The 23,600-nt window shown below is 31.6% G+C and overlaps 3 protein-coding genes across 6 annotated transcripts; 2 read left to right on the top strand and 1 right to left on the bottom strand.

Moving 5' to 3' along the window:
* Positions 1-560: 560 nt before the first annotated feature.
* On the top strand, positions 561-2,329 carry DECOY (decoy). The gene is made up of 6 exons (XM_079008708.1): positions 561-933; positions 1,242-1,307; positions 1,382-1,456; positions 1,549-1,678; positions 1,749-1,874; positions 1,955-2,329. The coding sequence occupies exons 1-6, from the start codon at positions 764-766 to the stop codon at positions 2,093-2,095; spliced, it is 708 nt and encodes a 235-aa protein (XP_078864834.1). The 5' UTR covers positions 561-763; the 3' UTR covers positions 2,096-2,329.
* Positions 2,330-2,469: 140 nt separating this feature from the next.
* On the bottom strand, positions 2,470-7,324 carry LOC145061275 (E4 SUMO-protein ligase PIAL2-like). 4 transcript variants are annotated; one of them, XM_079008705.1, is made up of 16 exons: positions 6,899-7,324; positions 6,599-6,677; positions 6,408-6,470; positions 6,184-6,249; positions 6,000-6,082; positions 5,857-5,908; positions 5,689-5,760; positions 5,530-5,597; positions 5,400-5,448; positions 5,198-5,282; positions 5,018-5,101; positions 4,820-4,871; positions 3,949-4,000; positions 3,694-3,810; positions 3,116-3,262; positions 2,470-3,026 (listed from the first exon to the last, which is right to left on the bottom strand). In XM_079008705.1, the coding sequence occupies exons 1-16, from the start codon at positions 7,075-7,077 to the stop codon at positions 2,601-2,603; spliced, it is 1,674 nt and encodes a 557-aa protein (XP_078864831.1). In that variant the 5' UTR covers positions 7,078-7,324; the 3' UTR covers positions 2,470-2,600. The 4 variants fall into 4 exon arrangements, with proteins under 4 accessions (XP_078864831.1, XP_078864829.1, XP_078864832.1 ...); XM_079008703.1 differs by having other exon boundaries at positions 5,018-5,119; positions 6,899-7,323; XM_079008706.1 differs by having other exon boundaries at positions 3,721-3,810; positions 5,018-5,119; positions 6,899-7,323.
* Positions 7,325-15,804: 8,480 nt separating this feature from the next.
* On the top strand, positions 15,805-18,299 carry LOC145064890 (desiccation protectant protein Lea14 homolog). Its single transcript, XM_079012253.1, has 2 exons — positions 15,805-16,131; positions 17,938-18,299. The coding sequence occupies exons 1-2, from the start codon at positions 15,926-15,928 to the stop codon at positions 18,185-18,187; spliced, it is 456 nt and encodes a 151-aa protein (XP_078868379.1). The 5' UTR covers positions 15,805-15,925; the 3' UTR covers positions 18,188-18,299.
* Positions 18,300-23,600: the final 5,301 nt, after the last annotated feature.

The following is a 23,600-nucleotide window of genomic DNA, read 5'->3' as shown; positions in this document are numbered from 1 at the left end:
CGGTGTAAATGTAATTTCACACATTAAAAACTAGGCTTTCATTGTAGCACTATTTTATCATAATATATAATATTTTGATCACAATTGACATATTGATTAGAGATAATGACATAAAAATCTTTAAATTTGTTAAAAATAATAATTGTTTTACCCTAAAATTGTTTTTTAGTGTGTATATACTTAAACTTTGAAATGTTTTTGTCATTTATTTGAAGTTCCATTCTAATACATTTGTTTAGACCTGAACAAGATTTCATGTCCTTTAAAACATCCCTGATATGATGATGAATTTTGGTACCGTATATTAAATTTGGGATGTTACATTTTAAAATTTAAATACTTTTTTTACATTTTGAGGGGTGGAGATTTTATCCAAATTTTATTTTGCTAGGCCCATAGAAAAGTAGAAGGATATTTATTTATTTTTTTATTTTTTTTATTTTTTTTACTACTCGGAGCTTCAATATATTTCAAAATCGAAGAGATGTCTACGGAGAAGCTTCCATACATGTCAAAATCAAGAATACGAGGAAGAGGAATCCACAGGGAATGGAGCGGTGATACAGCTACTATTGAAGGCCCAAAAATGTTTTCAGTTAGGCTGGAATAGGCCCAGATACAAAGCCCGAATTCTAAAACCCTTGGTCTTCATCTTCTCAGGCAAAATCTCCGATTCACCCACACACTGAATCGATCTCCGATAATCTTTCCACCAGTTTGTATGAAAAAGCGTTGATAATCCGAGGCTTACATAGAGGAAAGTATGCAGAGATCCTCTAGAATCTTATCTCGATTTCTTCCTTCAAATCGAGGTTATTGCACATCATCAAAAGGATCTGAAAATGATAAGATCGTAGCGTCCGTGCTGTTTGAGAGGCTTCCGGTTGTTATTCCTAAAATCGACCCCGTCGTCTACGGTTTTCAAGAATTCTCGTTAGTTATCCCTATCCTTAAATTCATATGTATTTGTATGCACATTGTTTTCAGAAAAGTCACCACCTGAGTTAAGAAATTAGGATTCCCTTCTACGTTTCAGGATTCAAAAAGTAGATTAGTTGTTAACTTGCAGAATCGGTAAGATTCAGAGGACCAAATGAAAACTACTTCAATTTGTTAGAATCGATGCAAATTTGAATCGAAAACTAGTATGCTTAATTAACAAAGAGCGTTGTGATTGTGCTGTTCATTTCCATTTCATTTTCATCTGCAAGTAATTCTTATATCATCATGAAATTATGTAGCTTTCGTTGGAGACAGCAGTTTCGTCGTGCATACCCAGAAGAATTTCTTAAAAAATCTGATGCTAGGTAATTTTGCACACTAGTTTACATGTCTTCATTACTATAAATTCCAATGTCATAACATTTTAACTTGTTATTAGGGGTAAGGGTGAATACCACATTGATTTCGTACCAGCTCCTAGGATCACAGAAGCTGACAAAACCAATGATAAAAGGTACATGTAAATGTAATTGCTTGTTATATTATTTGCTTCTTTTTCTTTGATACTTAAACTTAAATTATGGATTTTGTGCAACTATTATGAAGGTCACTGCAAAGAGCTCTTGATAGAAGGCTATATCTTCTTCTTTATGGTGATGCATATGGTAGTCCAAAAGGGCAGCCTGTATGGCACTTTCCTGAAAAAGTTTACAAGTCTGAAGAGACCTTACGCAAGGTAATTCTGTGAATTTCTTTGCATATTTGAAACGATTTTGCGGTATTGATTAAAAAAAATGTTGTTTCAGTGTGCAGAATCTGCACTAGAATCTGTTATTGGAGACTTATCTCATACATACTTTGTTGGAAATGCTCCAATGGGTCATATTGCAACGCCACCATCTGAGAAAAATAAGGATAATTCATCTTTTAAGGTATGTGAGTTATGGGTTTTGTTTGTTGGCTTTTTAGTGTGTTCTTCACTCTTATGAATTTTGTTTGTTTGTTTGTTCAGAGGTTTTTCTTTAAATCTCAAGTGGTTGCAACAAATAAGTTGGATATCAAAAGCAAGGATTTTGTGTGGGTAACAAAGGACGAGTTGTTGGAGTACTTTCCTGAGCATAGCGAATACCTGACAAGAATGATCATCAGCTAGCTGAATCCAAGGGTCCAGATTGTTCCAAGTCAAGATTTTTAAACAGTGCAATAATTTGGTTGAAATTCATGCTCAGAATCAATGCAATGCATATGCATGTGTTTTTAGTTGTAGGTTTGTATTTTTGAAACTGCAAGAACTCTGTGGGTTATACCGCATTAGAGGATCCAAAACCCTGGTTTTTGTTTTGATGCGAAAGAATGTTGAAATATAGCCACTGTATCCGTTTTCTAAGATTATCTGTTAGTTCTTCTGTTGAGTTTACAAAACAGTGTTTCAGCAATTCATCTCATTCAAGGACAAAAATAAAGAAAAAACTGTTGGCCCATTTTTATACTTGTTATCAATAATGAGTGCAAATCATCACCTGTGCCTTATTTAAAAAGTGGATTGATTGACTTGCGTGTAAGTTACCTCATCAATTTATATGTCTTACTTGAAGTTAATATGATGGGATATTTGGTCTTAAAAGCATTTATAAAAGAAGTTGAAAAAAAAGACATTTCTAGTTTGGGAGATTTAGAGTGTTATGACTAGAATTGGTAGTGGTTGGTTGCATTAGCAATGCAATAGGAAGAGTTGCTGTCGGTCTTGACCACAGAACCGGTTGTCGTGGTGGTGCAAGCAATCTGTCTCGAGCCTCTGCCAGCTGGTCACCCCTTAAACTCCCCCTCATTCTCCTAACCGGCATCACATCTCCAGTAGGTGGTGGAGCCTGTTGAGGTTGAGATCCAACAGGTGGTGGTGTAGATATGGTTGTACTTTGAGCTTGCTCGGTTGTACCAACATCAGGTTGAGATGGATCAAGATCAGTGTAGTGTTGTTGCTCTCCTCCTCCCCTCAGGTGCTCGAAAGCTAGAGCAACAGTTGTACTTTGAGCTTGCTCAGTTGTACTTGGACCAGCATCGGCTTGATCGGTCGTATGCAAACTCTGTATGTACAACACACATAATAACAAGGAGCATGAGTTGTGACATACAAGGCTAAAATGGTCATTCAGTCCAGAAAAGGTCACACAACCTGTGAAGGCAAAGAAGAATTAGGAACATGATTATTATTTCGGGTGATGCTTTCAATGGTCTGCCTCTTTGTTTTCGTGGCAACAGTCCAGGATCCATTTGCTGACACCATTACATTACTAACATCCTCTGCCACCTCATTCAACATCTAAACAAAATCATTCAAAACATCATCAGTTAAAAACAATTATATATACACACACACACACACACAGATACAAGAAACAGCAACATACTTTTATTTATTTGTATTATAATGATTATAGCATCCACTTCCATTTCTTTCTATTAGAAGTTAGAACATTCTACTTTGAAATATCTACCAAAATTAATTATAGCAGTGAAAACTGATTTGTGTATTGATACAACACTGCTATAAATAATTGGGTAGATTTTCAAAGTACAATGCCGTAATAGGAAGAAATGAAAGTAGGATGCTATAAAAAACAAATCAAGGAAACTACATTGCTATTTATTGCATTTATCTGTAAAAGAAAAATGTAGTTAGGCTTTTTATTATCAAGTGAAGGTGTTTCTCATATGTGGGATAGTGTGTGTGTGTGTGTGTGTATTGCTTGCCTTTACAAAAGTCTGATCGATGCGTACATCAAGATAGCAAAGTGGGATATTACAGATAGGGCAATTCCAAGTAGGCCACCTTGAGTTCACTTCCAGAAAATACTTGTAATCGAAGCACTACAGTAGCCACACTTAGTTTGTTAGAAACTCAGTTGTTTGAAGAAGAAGAAGAAGAAAATATATCTTCAAGGAGACACTATTAGCCTTTTTACTGGTGTTAGGTTAGGCAATCCTGCTTCCCTAATAAAACCTCACCTGAGGATGCTTGCAGAGATGCCCTTTCACAGGAGTTCTTATACGAAGTTTACTGTCATATATATGTAAGGAAAATCAAAGTTAAGCTCGTCTGATTCATAAAACCCACTCAGTTTTAACAACTAAATCAGAAACTATACCATTATAAATAGAACAGATATACTAAGATCCCTAATTTGGAGCTAAAATTCATATATATAGTAGATATACATTACAGATAGGATAGACAGCAATATGGGCCCAAATGTTACATATTATTCTTAGATGACTATTCTAACTTTCAATCAAACTTCTCTAGGTGGGAACTTGGTCAAACTCAATCAAGGGTCACAATTCACATTTAAAAAAAATGAAAAGGTCGAGAATTTGCAAATTAATATGTTTATTTTTAACTTTATCTAACATTCTAATCCTAAAACTATAGCCTTAAAACTAAAGTAATGGTACAAGATAAACCTAATCTAACATTCCAAATTAATATTTTTAGTTTTTACTTTATCTTACATTCCAAATTAATATGTTTAGTGAATGTGTATATTTGTTTTAGTGTTGTTTACCTATTTTGTTATGAACATAGTCACCTTATGATATTTTCCATATATATAATTTCCCCAAATTTAACTGCTTTATAATTTTATACCAATTTACATGATATTATATCATCTTGTACTACTCTTTGATGCTTTTATACCATTTTACATGATATTATATCATCTTGTATTACAATACATGTCAACCTAATAGAACCAAAAAAGAAATGTTGTAGATTTAAACTTAAAAGATTATAAAACTGAAAAATAGAAAATTTTATATTTATAACAATATAAAAAACTTAAAACTATGGTGTTAGAAAGTGGAGCATCTGACTTACCTAATGGGGCAGTCAAGTGAAATCAGTGATGAAGTCCCAATAACATTGCAATCTGATACAGGGAAGACAAGAACTATGTTTACTGAATCATATTTTTGGAATATATATATATATATATATATATATATATATATATATATATATATATATATATATATATGTTTTAATATGTACATTATGTTTGAAAGATTGACTTACCAGAGTCGACTACAGTAGACGTTGTGTGGACATAATCTTTCAATGGAGGAAGATCAGGAGATGGATTCAAATTCATAAAAGCTACTGCAATAATATATTGTCCTGAATTTGTATAAAAAACCAGCATGTTTTAGGAAAAACAAAAGCCAACTATATATGTTTCAAAAAATGTAAGCATACCATCAAAGTCCCCAAGAACTTGTAGTAAATTTACTCCATACTTTATCATTTTCGTCACATTTGATGGGAGTTGTGGTCCTTTACCCTAATACACATATTACATCAGCAATTTTGGTGCTTAAATTCATGGGGTATATTTCGATAACATAGATTTAAAGATATTAAAATTGGTTTTCCACTATTTGAAGTCTGTTTACTTTACCATGGTGCTTTTGGTCCTCTTAGGTACTCCCTTACCATTGATGAGAAAGCTACAAAAGGAAAGATAGAAATACAATGAACGGAGAACCATTCTAAGAAAATATTAAAAACCACAAAATCTGTAATCTTACTCTACATTTGATGGGTTGGCAATACATGCAACTGTATCCATATTGTCCATTCGAGCTACTAAAAGCCACTGTAAGAAGTAAATATAACATCAAGTGATATAATTTACCTTGAAGATTGATTTTAAGCTAAACATGTTTAGGTGCATATTATTTGCTTACCAAATTTCGACAGTTGCGAGGCAATGTACCCTGAGAGATGTGAAAATCAACTACAAAAGTCCCATATCCAGCCTGTGAATTAATTAAATTTGACATCATAAAGACATAATAAGAAACTATAGAGGATCTTAAACTGAAAATGGATAGCTGGATATATTATATATTTACATTCACATCAAATGAAGTAAGTATGTTTTCCACCTTCATTGTTGGATAGAATCTGGATGTGGAAGACACAAAATGGGAAGGATGTCATTTATTGTATTAAAATGCAGATGTACTCTTTTTAGTTAGTTTTGATAAACCATTACCTTAAGATTATGTTTGAAACACAAGAATGTGCATAGTTCGGCTCAATACTCATTTTCTCTGTGTCTGAGAACCCCTTGCATACCTAGCAATAGTTAAAATATATATAGGGTTATTACTTCATGAATATAAAAAAATTAATAGCAATCAGTAACCCAAATTGGCCAAGAAAGAACTTAAACCAACCTCCTCTACGATCATAAGGAGATCAGCTTTATCTCCATCTGAAAACCAGCCAACTTTACAAGCAGCCTGTTTGGAAATGTTTATATATAAATATGTAATATACATTATGTAGTCAGACACATACATAGAGATAGAAGTCACAGAATGAATCGCAACCACATTGAATTGACCAGATTCAGAAAATGAAATGAATATCTGAATTGTTATTTGATGGACATGTATACCTTGATAGGTAGCATGAGCAACATCAATGATGGTTGTTGCAATTCTGTTTTACGCCTATAAACCTATAATCACATAGAAGTAGGGTGATTAACACAAAATATATGTAAAAGACTAGAGCTGACGATTTGGAACAATCAGTGTAATGTGTAAATAATAATTCCGTAACAAAACAATGACATTTACAACTAACCTCTCTAACAATCAAAAGTAGCTGGGGAAGATGAAATGATGATGGAACTACATTCATCGCGATAGCTGAATCGATAGTGCTACATTACCAATAGCAGAAATTGAAGTATATTAAACAAGTATTACTCATGACTATAAGTTGATCGGAGATAGTTGCAAACGAACACCCTATCATTTCTACATGTGGAAACAGTGTATGGATAAAATTGCACATGTAACTATATGTAATCTTATATATCTATTAGAAAAATTGAGTGTTCGATAAGGGAAAGACACCAATTCAGTGGTTAAAAATCAAAACCTTCCTAAAGTTATGCAGGTCTTGCTATACACCAACGGATTGTCGGAATCTTCTGTCCGAATATACGTCGAAGCTTGGTTTATGTGGTTTTCTACAATCTTCGCCGCATTTCCTTTCAGATACTCCATCTGTCTTCTGACGCTGGCGCTCGTCGTCGCCGCCGCATAGAATTCTGACATTCTTCCTCAGTTCCTCATTCACACAGAATCTTGATTGATGCGAATTTCGAGAGGATGCAAACCGGTTTCTGGTTAACGGCGGGAATTGCGTACAAATTCAGAGAAAACACGTAGATTACCTGCTCCGTGCTTGAGACTTTGAGGATTAGCTTCGAAAGTGCGGTAACTAATTTACCGCTGTTGAAGCGATCGCTCGAGGTTTAGGCGGTGTTTGTTTTTTCGAAGAGATAGACTGCTGTGCTGTAACAAGGCAAAGTGTAATAAGGTAAAAGTAAAGTGGGAAGGTTTGAAGGAGGGTCTAGTGTTTTGCCAAATATCACTTTTTTAAGTTATAAGAAATGTTTTAAAAACCGGTTTTTTAATTGAACCGGTCGGGTTACGTTTTCCGGTTCAACCGGATGGTTCAGAGGCGGAAACAGGAATATTCGTAAGGGGTAGCCTATATTTTTCGGTGAAAAATCATCTTATGACACACTTGTATCTTAGACTCTTAGTTTAAGTAGTGTGTATCTAATTAAATTATAAGAGAATGGAAATGGAATGTGCAGCTTTTGAGATAAAACCAAGTTGATAGTTAACCTACAAGCTACAACAGAACAACATATTGTATCGCAAAACAACATCAAGTGAAGATTAAAGAGACAAAATTATCTATCAATGTCAAGTTTATAACCATATTTTGTACAAGCATTCAGATGTATAATATCAAATCACAGAAAGCAAAGTTACAAGAAGCAGAAATCAGAAGACAAAATGTCACTAGAGCATTTATGCAAATACCTTGTGTGCATATCAATGGTTTACTAGTATTCAATTATGTAATTTGTATGAAAGGGTAAACGAAAGTAAGAGCACCATTTACCAAAATTACATATAGATTGTATGACTGACGTGTACCTTATTATTTATGAGTTTTCTCTCTTTCATTTGTGAACCTTAACATTGTCAGTTTGGGATCATACCAGTGAGTGGTTATGTATTAGGATTAGTGACTAAAGTGGAGCATTTAGCATCTAATATAACTTGGATGACGTGAAGATTGAAGTCAGATCTAATAACATCTAACCCTTCAACACTTTCATTCACATCCTTCATCTCTATCAACCAACCTCCCCTTCATCTGGTGAGAACAACCACCATAACCCACTAAAACCACCACTGATTCGTTGCACTATAATCACACCTGCAAATCAAAAATAAAAAAGATAAATCCTCGTTTTCTCTGTGAATCCCATCAAACCCACACACCCTTCTCCATCTCGCTCATCAAACTTGTAAGTCGATTAGAGGGAAAGGGGTTGAACCGCGTGTTCTTTTGTGCGATTGAAGGCAGAATGAGAGAGACTCAGAGACAACCGGTGAATTTCGAATCAGTGCATAAAGAAGACATGTGAGAAATTGATCGATTGCAAGAGAAGTGTCAAAAGTGTGTATATCTCGAAAGACTTTAAGGGGTATCCCGGGCTACCCCAGGATCCAATGTGGACCCGCCAATGGGATGGTTAAATCGGTTCTATATTTTTATATGGTTTTAATTATCTTGCATACATTGATTACAAAACTTGTCATTTTTTTCCTCTTTAAAAAGAATTTGTCATCTTTTTAGTATTACAAACGTAAATAGAATCCAACATATAAAAACAATCATTATAGAAGTCAGAATCAAACAAAGAAGTCCAAAACAAACACAAAAATCCAAGAATGTCCGGTTCAACCCGGTCCATTCCGGTTCAATTCAGCCGGTTGAACCGGTTTTTTACCAAAACTGGCTGGTTCAATCCGGTCAGGAAATCGTTATAAAACCGGTCCAAATTGAACCGTCCTCACCTCCGGTTCCCGGTTCGAACCGGTTTTTAAAACACTGGTTAGAAGACAAAAACAAACAGCTGCTTAAACGGTTTGAATATCGGTCAATGTAAGAGATATTATTCCAGTGAAACACAAATTTACACACCCAAAATAAATAAATAAACAAATAATGAAAGAAAGGTTAATATATATATATTGTATATATTTGGTCACGTCCCGTGTTAATTTGTTTAAACTTACATATTTAGTCTTTATAGCCTAGGGTGAACATTTAGACTCGTGGACCGGACATGAACATGAACCTTTTTTTGGACCCCGGCCGATTCTTAATTCTAGGAATTGATCAAAACCGGTTCGGTTTTTTTACCAGTTCGGTCCGGGCGGTTCGAGGTGAAAACCGGTTTTGGACAAGATTTTTTTTAAAACATCTTTAAACAAATATATATCATTCAGTCTAAGTCGGATTGACATGCGGTTTTTTCCAACATGTAATTTATAGCTTCTACATGATTTTAGACTATAATTTTATCTTTTTTGGTGTTATATTCAATGAATTACAACCTTTTAAAGTTGGTATATCAAAACTGAAATATTTCAGCTTTTCAACTATAATTTTAAACATTTGTAAGTGAAAATCTTTAAACAAAGAATACAAACATATCTCATTCGTTTTAAGTTAGATTGACATATAGTTTTTTCCAACTTGTAATTTAGAGTTTGTACATGATTTTAGACAATAATTTTGTTGTTTTGCGTGTTGTATTTAATAAATTACAATACTTCAAAATTGGGATATCAAAGCTGAAATATTTCAGCTTTTCAGCTATACTTTTAAACTTTTTTATTCTTTGAAAATCTTTAAACAAGCATATCTCATTCGTTTTAAGTCGGATTGACATGCGGTTTTTTCCAGCCTGTACTTTAAAGTTTGTACATGATTTTAGACTATAACATTTTATCCTTTTTGGTGTTATATTTAGTAAATTACAATCCTTCAAAGTTAGGATATCACTAACAATTTTTATAGTTGATTGTATAGTGTATACCCTAAGCACACAACACAAAAAATATGTGGTTATTCTATTTTCATCATACAATGATTATTCGATCCTTTTTCTTCTTTGTATCATAATTAAATCAACTGTGGTTATTCTAAACTATAACTTCAATCAAATAAGAATAGTTATTTTCGTTGGTAGACTATTCCAATAAGATGGAATCGAATCCGATTACCATATTTCTTTCTTAGTTTTTATCAATTATTGTAATGTAAAAAATAACAATTTGAATATTGAATTTTTGAATAGAAGAACTATATCTTTTTTTTTTTTTAATGAGAATCAATTTGTTTTTATGTTATATCGTATTGTAGAATTCTTTTCCTTGTGGGATTATTTTCCCGCGAGAAGTAATGAGAACAATGATAGAATGGATTGCTGCCTATGCCTAGATCGCGGATAAATGGAAATTTTATTGATAACACCTTTTCAATTGTAGCCAATATCTTATTATGAATAATTCCGACAACTTCAGGAGAAAAAGAGGCATTTGCCTATTACAGAGATGGTGCAATTTGACTTTTTTTTTATTAATCTCAGTCTTACGAGAAATACACATGATTCGTGATGGGGAAAAAAAGAAAAAATCTACGCTTGTTGAAGGTAAAGTTTGGAAATAGAACAATTCCTTCTGTCGTGTATCCTCGATTAATGCAGCTTCAGCTACTTTTTAGCTACTATTTTGAATTTTATGTATCTTTGATAGATAAATCATATGAAAAAGGATCTCGGTAGAGTACCGGAAAATTCTGACTTTGAAATGGTAATTGATATGGTGGCGTTCTTTGAAAGATTCAAGACAAAAATATAGTTTGTTTAGGCTACATCAAAACCTTTGGTAAAATTCAAGATATAAATCTAAGAAATTGGTTTTTACAACCAATGTTTCTCGAAATGATATGTAGCATCCTGATGTTCAGGTACTTCTAAAGTCATCCCTATAATTCTATTTCATGTCAATTGGTCAAGTGATAGCACCCTTGGGTATAACTGAGGTTTGGACACAGCATATTGGAGGCACCAACACGACATGTCTAGATATGAGAAGGCGTGGGCTTCATTTTGGGCAACACGACGTGTTGACGGCTGGAATGAAAACCTAATCTTCCAGGTTTTCCTCCCTATTTAAAGGAAAGTGAAGGCTAGGGTTGTTCACTCTCAGCCCCCATTATCCCCTCAATCCCTGAAATAAACCCTAATCATTTCTCTCCTATTTGTAAATCTAGTTTGGTGTTTTGAGGCTAAAAGAAGGAAGGAGGTGGAAAAAGGAAGCAAAGATCTAGCAAGCAAGCCTCATTCTTCGGTTTGGCACTCTCTTGGACCTTTGTAAGTGTCCACGACCCAATTTTTAGCAGTTAAGTTGTTATATCTTGAGTTTTCTCCCTTTTGCTCCTTGTTCTTGTATGTTGCAATGGATGGATCTCATAAAGTTTTCAAATTTATGAATCTCCAGGTCAAGGTGACCTAGTAGTGTCTTGGATCTGGTCTATAACCAAGTTTTGATGTCATGCATGAGATTAGGTCATAAATCCTCATTTTGACCTAATATGGTTTCAATACATGCATTGGACATGTATGTCTAAAAAGCACCAACCTTTGGAATGGTTTAGGTGTTAGAATCAAATTTAGAAAGGATGGACTTCAGATCTTAAGGATTAATAGTATTTTTGTTAAGCCCTTGCATTATCAAGCTTGTGATTTGGGTTTTTGGACCTTTTTGGTAGTCCCAATAGATAATTGGAAACTTTACCCTTCCTAATCACATTTTGGTCTAGATCTGAACTTTGGAGCTCTTGGAGTTGAAAAGGCAGTTGAATGTATTAGGCTGTTGAAACTCAGGCGAACACGATGTGTTTGCAAGTCAACACAACATGTTGGATGAGATTTTCCCGACTATTTGGATGCTCGCGGAACATGGCGTAGCCAAGGGGAACACGGCGTGTTGGGTCAACATGGACCGTTGACATTGACTGTTGACTTTGACCAAGTTGGACCTTGAGGGTATTTTGGGATCTTGATGGAATTGGTCACTTGGTGGAAACAAGTATCGGTTAGAGAACTGAGATTTCAGAGTTGGACCTCATCAGTTCTGTTCAGTATGCGAGGTGAGTTTTCCTCACTGTACTTATGGGTCGAAGGCACCGATGTCGGCCCTTCGGGTTGTTATTTTGGTTTATCGTATGATGGTGTGTTGTAGTGATCTGTTAGATCTAAATCCTGGTAGATAGGATGATGCTATACTTAGTGATCTGTAAGATATGTCTGTTGTTTGCTGATTGGTTATTTTCATGCTTGTTTGTTATATATATATATATATATATATATATATATATATATATATATATATATATATATGTGTGTGTGTGTGTGTGTGTTTGTATGTGTGTATGTGTGTGTCGACACAGTATATGTGGTTGGGTTCAGGCGGTTCTGCTTTGTGCAAAAGGCCAACAGGCCTAGGGCGTCCCGGCTAGACTAAAGGCAAGTAGGGCGTACCAGTCTGGCCGAAGGCCCGGAGAACGCTCCAGATAGGCTGAAGGTCGAATTTGGCGTACCGTTCATGCTGAAGGTTCTGTGAGTGTACCAGGTAGACTGCAGACCGGTGGGGAGTTCTAGTCAGACTGAAGGCTCTGTATGTTGTTTGTTGTTATTATTATGACATTGTGTTGTGTTGGTAATTTGGGGGAACTCACTAAGCTTTGGCTTACAGTGTGACATCCCCATTTTCACGGCCAGAAAAGACCGATTTTGTTTATGCTTTATAAAAATCAGAGTACATCTTTTAATAAAAATGTTGCGGAATTTGTTCCCAGTAAAACATGATAAATACATTATCAAAGCATTTTCGAAGAAAAATATTTTTATTCACTTTAAAACATTTGGGATGCCATCGTTAATACAGAAACATAAGCATAATCAGAACTTACATTCATTATCACTAGTGATTTATATCTCATTAATCTCTTGGTGTAATGTGACTTCATATCAACACTTGTGATATAAATAAACTGAGTGGGTTAGGTTGGGAAACCTGGTGAGTGCATAGGGTTTTCAACCCATAGTAATATAATTATTATGTTTAATCATCAAAAAGTTAACCCAATTACGTATCCCCATTATCTTCTTTACTCTTAAGGATCTACCTTAAGAATCAGTTATTTCTCATTCATTCATTCCTAAGGATTATCCTAAGGAATAGGTACGAAGTTCATCATTGTCAATGACACAGCTGTCAAGCACAGCTGCTAGTTCTATCACTTAGGCGCAGCTACCAAAATTGTGACATTCTTTATGGGGCGCATCTGCCGGTATAGTCCTTTAGGTGCATCTGCCAGGGTTATGAGGTTCTCTATTAGGCTCTTCTGCCGGTAGAGTCCTTTAGGCGCATCTGCCAGGGTTTTATTGACAGCATCGTTTTCAAGAGTCCACTTGCAATACATGTCAATGGGTTTTTAGATTACACCAGTGAACACATCGTTCACAACACCTACAGGTTGCAAGTCTGCTTGTGTTCCACTGGACTGTCTAGAATAGTCTGTGGTTGTCATCCATACTCTGCTAGATGACGGGGCCAACATTTGGGAACAAGGCTTCTCACATCGTCCACCTCTCACCCTTACCTCATGTTCTATATCACCTCTCAACTTGTCATCCAACTCATATTTCATCTACCCATATTTTACCTAACATATTATGTAGATATAAATACATATACAGTTTAAATCATATATAACTTGTATAAAATCGTTCATCCAGCATAGATTGCAAGTATACAGATAATATGCATACATAGCACATAGTTTATATAAAATACTTCATATCTATGTGTAAGATGAAAAGGACCATGCACTCACTTGAAAATGTGGTGATTCCTCTCTATTTGTTTTTGCTCAAGATTCCAATATTATGTACTTATTGGTATATGTTGACGATTTGATTCTCACTTGTAATCACGAATCTCTTATCACATCTTTTACTAGCAAACTAAATAGCAAATTTGCTATAAAATACTTGGGTGACTTAAACTACTTTCTTGGTTGGAAGTTTCCTATACCACTGATGGTCTATTCTTGAGTCAGTCAAAGTATGCAACCAATATTCTTACATGAGCATATTTAATTGACTCAAAACCGTTTCCTACTCCCTTGGTCACTCATGAAACCTTTACCTATGATGGACCACCTTTTGTTGATCTCACGCTCTATCGTTCCTTGGTTGGTGCTCTTCAATATTTAACTATTACATGACCAGATCTCTCTTATGTTGTTAACCAAGCTAGTCAGTATCTTCATGCACCTACCACCTTGCGTTTTCAATCAGTAAAACAGATATTGCAATATGTTAAAGAGACTCTTTCCTTTGGACTAATCTATTGTCGACCTCAAACTACTACCATTCTTGGTTATTCTGATGCAGATTGGGCTCGTATTGAAACCCGCAGATCAACTAATGGATATTCTATTTTTCTAGGCGGTAACTTAGGTGTTGTTTGTTTTCTTAAAAAACCTCTTCAAAACTCTTATTGTTGCGCGACGCAGCACACGCGCAACACTTTTTATCTCGCAGCAGTTTGTTTTTCGGAAGTCTTCGAGGCTTAAAACCTCTACCCGTGTGCTTCTTGGGGAAGCACTTGTTGTACATTTTCCCACCCCTTCAAACTTAAACCTAAAAAAATCCAATCCCAAAAAACAATTGACCCTTTTTTTTCTTCCAAAAATCTTACAACTTTTTTTCTTCCAAAAATCTTACAACGCCGTGTGTTGTTTTTTAAATAAGTGTCCATGAAGTATATTTAATATTACGTTATAGTCATTTACTTATATACTATATTCTATTTTCATCCGTTTAACATTTAATACATTAAATTTATATTCCTTTAACTGTTTTCTCTCATTTGATTTACATAAGTTAATTCATTTTAATGTTGTTTTTTAAATTAGTTTATTTTAAATTTTTAATGTCTGCAACAATCTACAGATGTTAACAAAAACAAACACGTTTCTTATTACAGTCTGCAGCCGTTTGGTACACCTCTTCTGCTGCAGAGGTGGTCCGTAGACTTTTTGAATTTTTGCTTCGGGAAAACAAACAGCACCTTAGTGTCCTAGAGTGCCAAGAAGCAATCTACCATTTCCCGCTCTAGCTGCGAGTACGGGTATCGTGTCATGGCTAATGTTGCAGCTGAAATTGTTTGGATCACTCACCTTCTACGAGAGCATCATTTGTTGCCTCCTGATCAACCCATGTTGCTATGTGATAATAAGAGTGCTCTTTTTATGACTCAAAATCCAATTTCTCACAAAGGAGCTAAACATAGTGATCTGGATTATCATTTTGTTAGAGAGCTAGTTCCTTCAGGAAAGCTCTATACTAAGTTCGTCTCTACCAAGCTTCAGGTGGCAGATATTTTCACCAAGAGTCTTCCACGCCCTCAATTTGAACAATTTCAGGATATGCTTCGTCTTGGTCCACCACCCATTCGCTTGAGGGGATATTAGATATTTAGTCTTAATTATATTCAAAATATTTATGTTGTATTTATCTTGTATTTGTTACTCCTTTATCATAGGAGATTCGTTTGTATTATTTATATAAATACAACTCTCACACATATAATTAATGTGTGGTTGATTCAATCTTAGTTTATAATGCTGCAACTTAGTATTTTATTTTCAATTTTTCATATAACATTTTGTTTTTCTAATTGAGCAAATATTCCCCAAAACTGAACTTATTATATATATACTTTGTATTTTGATGTATGGAGAAAAATTATGAAAACGAATATCACGTGTGACTCACTCTTTGCGGCAAGATCCATGTAATTTATAATTTATAATACCACCATCATTTTTATGTATAAATGTGGCATGTTATCTCCACTAACTAGGAGCAAAAGCAAGTTCTTAATTAGTGCGAAACAATACAATTGTTTTACACTTTTAGAAATATATTGCGGTTAATTGATCTTCGGCGGAGATATGTGCGGTGTAGTGGACATTATAACGCATTTATTTTCAAATACGTTGGCGAGCATAGAGAAACCGAAGGTGAGAGTGGTGGATGTCGATCTGAAAGGTGAGGAAGATGGGGTTTACACTTATCTGGTTAAGCTCAATGTTTCAAATCCTTACTGTATACCTATTCCACTCAGCGAGATCCAGTACGCTCTCAAAAGTTGCGGCAGGTTCGTTTCCTCGTTATCATGTTATCTTGTCGATTTCCTCTGGTTTATCTCTTACCCCCACACACATTTCCACACATGCATGGAATATGGAAGTCCTTAACTATCGAATCTAAATTTTACTAAAAAACTGAATTTTATATATATATATATATATATATATATATATATATATATATATATATATATATATATATACTAGTTTATAACCCATAGAAACCACAGTTACAAAATTAATTAAATATTCATAGTAAAAAATTCAAAATTATTAATTAATTAATTTGTATAAAATTCTAAATACATTATTAATTAAGAGATTTTTTTATTAGTTATGTAAAATTATAATTATTGATTCAAATAAATATGTGGAATTAATTTATCATATATATTAGACTCTTTTTATTTGTGAACTAATGAAAACAATAATATAAAATTTAAAATTTAAAATAAAGAATAAATATATTGACAAATAACATCACATTAATTAGGAGGTTTAATGAATTTAAAATAGAAAATTAATAGAATGACAAGTGTCATCATATTAATTAGGAGTTCTAATATTATGACACTTGACAAAAGGACTATTCTTTTATTAGTATATATATATATATATATATATATATATATATATATATATATATATATATATATATCTACATCACCCATTTCGTTAAAAGCACAAACATTAAACCCAATATTTGGACGCGGTGCGTTCGCATATGACCCATGTCCGTAATAATTAATATAGGTTCGATGACTTAATCACGTGCGGCGAACCATGGAACGTCATTTAAGTAGCTTTTGTTGTTTATTTTCGTTTATTTTTTTTCGTTATAATTTTTTTTCTTTAAATAAACAACTATATGCTTGGTTTTAACGTTTTTAAATTTTTTCGTTTCTTTTAAATATATATTTTTTTTCATTTTATTTAACATATTTACTACATACATGAAGATACTTGTGTTCTCATTTTTTTTTATTTTTTTTATTATTTAAACTAAATATCAGTTTGAGTTTTTAATGTTTCACAATTATAAATTTTTAAATAAGAAAAATACTAAGGATCATAATATTTCCGTTCATATTTTTTTTAATCATATTATTTTTTATCAAAAAATTTTGAATCAAATTATTTTGAATCATATGATTTTGGATCAATAATATATTCAATTAAATATAGTTTTTGTTCAAAAAAAATTATGAATCATTATATATTTTGAATTATTTAATTTTGAATCATGAAAGATATAATTAATGATTATAAAATATTTGAGTCTAAATATTTTTAGATCATAACAAATTAAGGATAATAAACAAGTTGAATAAAAAGTTTTTTTTAATCGTAAGTATTATGAATTATCATATTATGTTCAATATATTTTTTTTTAAATTAATATTTTATTAAAATTAAAAATAAATACTTCAAAAACTTATTTTTAAAAAAATTAGTTTTACAAAGTCAATAATATATTGAATAGAAGTATCTCTTAAATTTTTATGATTTTTTCAAAATCTTTTTTATGGGTTTTTTTATAAAAAAAAATATTTTTTTTTTCAAATTTTTATGATTTTTTTCACTAAATCGTTGAGTTTACAAAATTTTCTTTTCGGTTATAAAGTAACTTTGATGGCCGTGTTTCCAACAAATAAATAAATAATATGTTATACCTAGTATTTGATTTTGATGAGATTCACGTTTTAAATCCAATTATTAAAATAAACTTTTTTTTAAGATGCTCTAAGTTATCCACTTTGCTTTATACATGTGCTATACTGATCATGATGTTTTGTTGATTAATTTGAAACTAGCTTGATAGCGAACGGGACAATCCCAGACATAGGATCACTCAAAGCGAAAGGTGACACCATATTATATGCGGAGATTAATTTGCCACACGGTGCATTGGTAACCTTGGTCCAAGATATCACTGATGATTGGGACATTGACTACGAGCTTGATGCCACGCTGGTTATAGATTTCATTTGCGATATCAATATACCTATAACTAGCAATGGTGAGATCAAGCTTCCTTCGGTCGTCGACTTGTTTCCTAATTAAATATGTGTGAAAAAAAATAAAATAATAACACCAATCTCGTGATCACATGCTTTTCAATTATGTTTTAATTTGTAATCCTTTATGAGTTCTCGAATGAATGATAATTTGTAAATGGTGTTATATGCAAACTTGTATTCGTTATCAAACATGTATTTAATTTGTTTCAAAATTTGTATTTCCACCCTCGTTTTGTTGATATGGACTGAGGTGATGAATTTGATTACAAATTTTAGGTTGGCTATGCTTTCATCCTCAAAGTTTAAGTAATCAACAGTTAGACCGGTTGATTGGTAAAGTTGATTTTAGTTGTTAAGTTATGTAGGTAAAATGGTAAACTGCAACCCACTCCAAAGTTTTCGGGATATATGTTAATTGCGGAACACTAACTATATTTTGCAATGTTTGAACTCTACGGGGAATTCCACCATTTGTTCATCCTCTTGCTCTTGATTCTTAAATTGTTGTGAATCCATTATATTATTTTGGGGGTTGTCATTTTTCTTATTTGTCTCATTGAAATATAGGCATTCTCGAGCAATTCCCACAACTTTAGCAAACATTCATCTTGTGAATCCCTATTCAGGGGAGTACAAGTAGTGTGGGTAATTAACTATTTCTAGTAGAAAGTCAAGAGAAAACAATCATGTATTATTGAGTTACTATTTGTAATTTTCCATAAAAATTATGAACAAGTAAATTGACATTTTTTTAGAAGTCTGAAAGATGTTCGAAAAGACAAACTAACCGGTTGTTTGAATCAAGTTTTGTATTGTCTATCTTCTTAAACTATCAATATTTCCACATGTGAATGAGGATATAGTTGGATAACTATTTTGTATTTTTTATAAAATCAAAGGTATGTTGTAACTTGTAGTATTTTATTTTGTTTTAACAATATAATATTTTCTGGCTGAGCAAGTATTCCCAAAAAATTGTACTTAAAATTTGTATTACGCCATACCTCAAAAGAAAGTTTATTTTGATCTTATGGAGTATAATTATGAAAACGAGTATCACGTGTGGCTCACTCATTGAGGCAAGACCCATGGGCCATGGATCCTTTACCCCCCACTCCACTCATCACCATCACCACCACCACCAAGAAAAATGAATAATTTGGAGCAAAAGCAAGTTCTCAGTGCGAAACCTTAATCCGATAGTTTTACTAGCTTTTAGAAAGTGCGGTTGACTATCTTCGCCGGAGATATGTGTGGTGTGGTGGAGATGGTGAAGCATTTATTTTCCGATACGGTGGAGAGCATAGAGAAGCCGGAGGCGAGGGTGACGGATGTCGATCTGAAAGGCGTCGGCGCTCACTCTGTCACTTATCTGGCTAAGGTCAACGTTTCAAATCCTTACTGTATACCGATTCCACTCGGCGAGATCCGCTACCTTCTCAAAAGTTCCGGCAGGTCAGGTTCAATTCGTTTCCTATCATTTAATTATGTAATTCGTTAAGGATCTTCTTCTATATACACACTCGAGGGTTTCTGCACGTTCAGTTACTATTTAAAGATTCCATTCGATTCTGATATAATTATATTTTATCTTGTCTTCTGAATTTATAATTATTATTTTAAATTATATAGTAACTTAATTAATTTGTTTTTGGTTTACGATCGAGTTTATCTAATTTGTTGATATATAAACGTATTTGGAGATTTCATTATAACTTGTTTATCGACTCATTTGAGTTTACAATTTCTTTTATTCCATGATATGGTTAACGATTTTGATGACGTTCACGTTTTTAATCCAATAAAACAAACTTTCTTAATATTATCTTAAATTTTAAAAGTTCATCTTATTCTTTTGGGGAAAAAACAAACAACTTTATATTATATGTCCAACAAAAAAAAAAAAACAATATCAAATTATTGTTTTATATTATACGTTTGAGTACTGTATTGGTATACGTACGTGTGCTATATATACTCATGTTTTGTATTTCATATATATATATATATATATATATATATATATATATATATATATATATATATATATATATATATATATATATAACTTTGGATTGATTGATCTTAAACTAGAGAGATTGCAAGTGGCACAATCTATGACACAGGTTCACTAAAGCGGAAAGGTGACACCTTACTATATGTTGAGATTGATGTGGCAAACAGTGTGTTGGTAACCTTGGTGAAGGATATCGCTGTTGATTGGGACATTGACTACGAGCTTAAAGTCACACTCATTATTGATTTCCCACTCATTTGCGATATCAGCATACCAGTCACTAGAAATGGTCAGATCAAGCTCCCTTCTCTTGCTGACGTGTTGAAAAAGAAAAAATAACACCAATCTCATCTCCTCTTTACATACTTTTCAAACATGCATATTTCAACCTGTAATATATCCTTCATAACTTCTTGAATTTGAATCGTAGTTTGTAAATGGTGTGTGAGCATTTCACCCCTCGCTTTGCCTTTACTTTATATTGTATATATGTCTCATTCTAGATTTAAGTACCTCGTTTTGTTGATATGTATGAATGAGTGAGGTGATTTCAAATATACACTTACACTTTGATCCTTAAAGTTGAAGAAATTAACCATGGGACCCATTGGTAAAGGACAATCCACAGTGGTGTATACCACTTTACCAGGTTTGGTTGTTGGGTCATGTCGGTTATAAAACTGCTCTATGACCTTGTCAAAATGAAAATCATCCATATGATATGTTAATTGAGTTTACCATGATAAACTCACCTTTAATTGTTTTAATTTTAAGATTTAAAGCTATCATCAATAGACAATTAGACATATATATATATATATATATATATATATATATATATATATATATATATATATATATATATATATATATGTATATATGTACGGTGAATCAATTCTTACAACGAATCTTGAAAACAGCTTGGGAACTCGCATGTCGTAATAAAAGAAAAACTATTGGGATGTTTAAATTTTAATACACCCGTGATTTGGGAACTATAAGTTTTGACCACTAAATGCGAAATATCCATAAAAGAAGTTAGGACTTATAGGACATTATATCCAACAGTTCTCTTTCTCAAAGCTAAGTGGTAGATTATTGCAAATGGAATTACAAAAGATTTTTCTAAAAGTAACGAGTTTTTACAAAATATATAAAAAACATGTATGATTCAAAAGGGTTTTCTATGAAGGTTTTCCAAGAGGCTCATATGTAAAATATCGGATCCATTTGTACCAAAAGACATTATATTTTGGAGGTTTTGCGACGAAAATTAAATTGATGCCCCCATCAAAAATTGTTGTAAAATGTTATCAAACCTCACTTGTTAATAATAAATTGAAATTGCTATAAAGCAACTTTCTAAAAAAAGATAAACAACACCAACTTATTATTATTTTCTAAACATACATCTTCTAGTATTTTATAAGCAAATTTAGATATTATGCTTTCATTATAAATACTTTTAAGAAACTCTTCTCAATCGAAATCAAAGCCAAAACATTTAATCTATCTAGAGAAATGGTAGATCGCTAATAAAATTTAAAAGAATTACTTTTGAACGACTTCTTTCCACTTATACAATTATAGTGTGAGTAATCACAATATTTTGTATGCTAGCCAAAAAGTGTGATACATTTTTATTTTTATTTTAAAGAAATTTAGTATTTGTGTTAATTATATAATGTTCAATTGGTAACTTTTTTTTTTTAACAAATCCAACTCCTTGAATAAATCATCACCATTAATGTTTGAAATACGATCATTTTATAACCTCTTTACAAGATTTCTTTTCCAACTTTCATTTATTAGTTATTATTTAATGGCTTCAACTTATATGCTAAAAATAAAAAGTCAAAATTGTCTTCATATTGCTTATATAGCTCAAATATTCACTCCAATAAACCAATAACTTATATGCTATGAATAAGAAGCCAAAATTGTCTTCAACAAAGTTTGTCAACTATAAGGTTTTTATAATATATATATATATATATATATATATATATATATATATATATATATATATATATACTAATAAAAGAGTAGCTCTTTTGCCATGTGTCATCATATTAAACATTTTAATTAATGTGTTGCCACTTGTCAATCTATTAGTTTTTCATTTTAAATTTATTAGACCTCCTCATTAATGTGATTTTATTTTAAATTTTAAATTATTGTTTTCATTAATTCATAAATAAAAAATATTTAATATATATTAAAAATTAATTTTATATATTTATTTAAATCAATGATTATAATTTCACATAACTAATAAAAATATCTTTTAAATTAATAATTTATTTAAAATAACTTATTAATAATTTTGAGTTTTTACTATAAAAGTTTGATTAATTTTATAACCGTGGTTCCCACGGATTATAAACTAGTATATATATATATATATATATATATATATATATATATATATATATATATATATATATATATATAAATATATATATATATATATAATTCTAATTTCTATTATAATAAAAGAATAGGTTTAATCTCCTATTGACAAGTGTCATAAAATTAGAATTCATCATTAATGTTATATATAAATTATCATGTCACTTGTCAACCTATTAATTATCCATTTCAAATTTCAAATTTTAAAATTTTCATTCCAATTATAATAAATTAATATTTTATTATCCATTTCAAATTTCAAAATTTAAAATTTTTCACTCTAATTACATAAAATTAATAATTGATTCATTATTTTTAATTTCAAATTTAAATTTTTTTCACTCTAATTATATTAAATTAATAACATTAGATTGAAAAATAAAATAAAATTAATACATATTATAAGATGATATAACTTCATGTATTTATTTAAATCAACGATTATAATTTTATATAACTAAAAAAATATATTTTAAAAAAAATTAATGAATATTTTTTATTTTTTGATATGAAAGTTTAATTAATTTTATAACCGTGTTTCTCACGGGTTATAAACTAGTAAAAGAATAGATTTAATCTTATATTGACAAGTATCATACAATTAGAACTCCTCATTAATGTTATATATCACTTATCATGCCAGTTGTCAACCTATTAATTATCCATTTCAAATTTCAAATTTTAAATTTCCACTCTAATTACATTAAATTAAAATTGATTATCCATTTCAAATTTCAAATTTTAAATTTTCTCACTCTAATAATATTAAATTAATAATTGATTCTTCATTTTAAATTTCAAATTTTAATTTTCTCACTTTAATTATATTATATTAATAACATTAGATTGAAAAATAAAATAAAATTAATACATATTATAAGATGATATAACTTCATGTATTTATTTAAATCAATGATTATAATTTTATATAACTAAAAAATATCTCTCAAGTAATAATTTATTTAAAATATCAATTAATAATTTTGATTTTTTGATATGAAAATTTAATTAATTTTATAACCGTGGT

The sequence above is a fragment of the Lactuca serriola genome, chromosome 7, assembly GCF_051521515.1.
Source record: "Lactuca serriola cultivar US96UC23 chromosome 7, Lser_US96UC23_V15, whole genome shotgun sequence".
NCBI lineage: Eukaryota > Viridiplantae > Streptophyta > Magnoliopsida > Asterales > Asteraceae > Lactuca > Lactuca serriola.
This window is presented reverse-complemented; position numbering and strand designations above follow the sequence as displayed.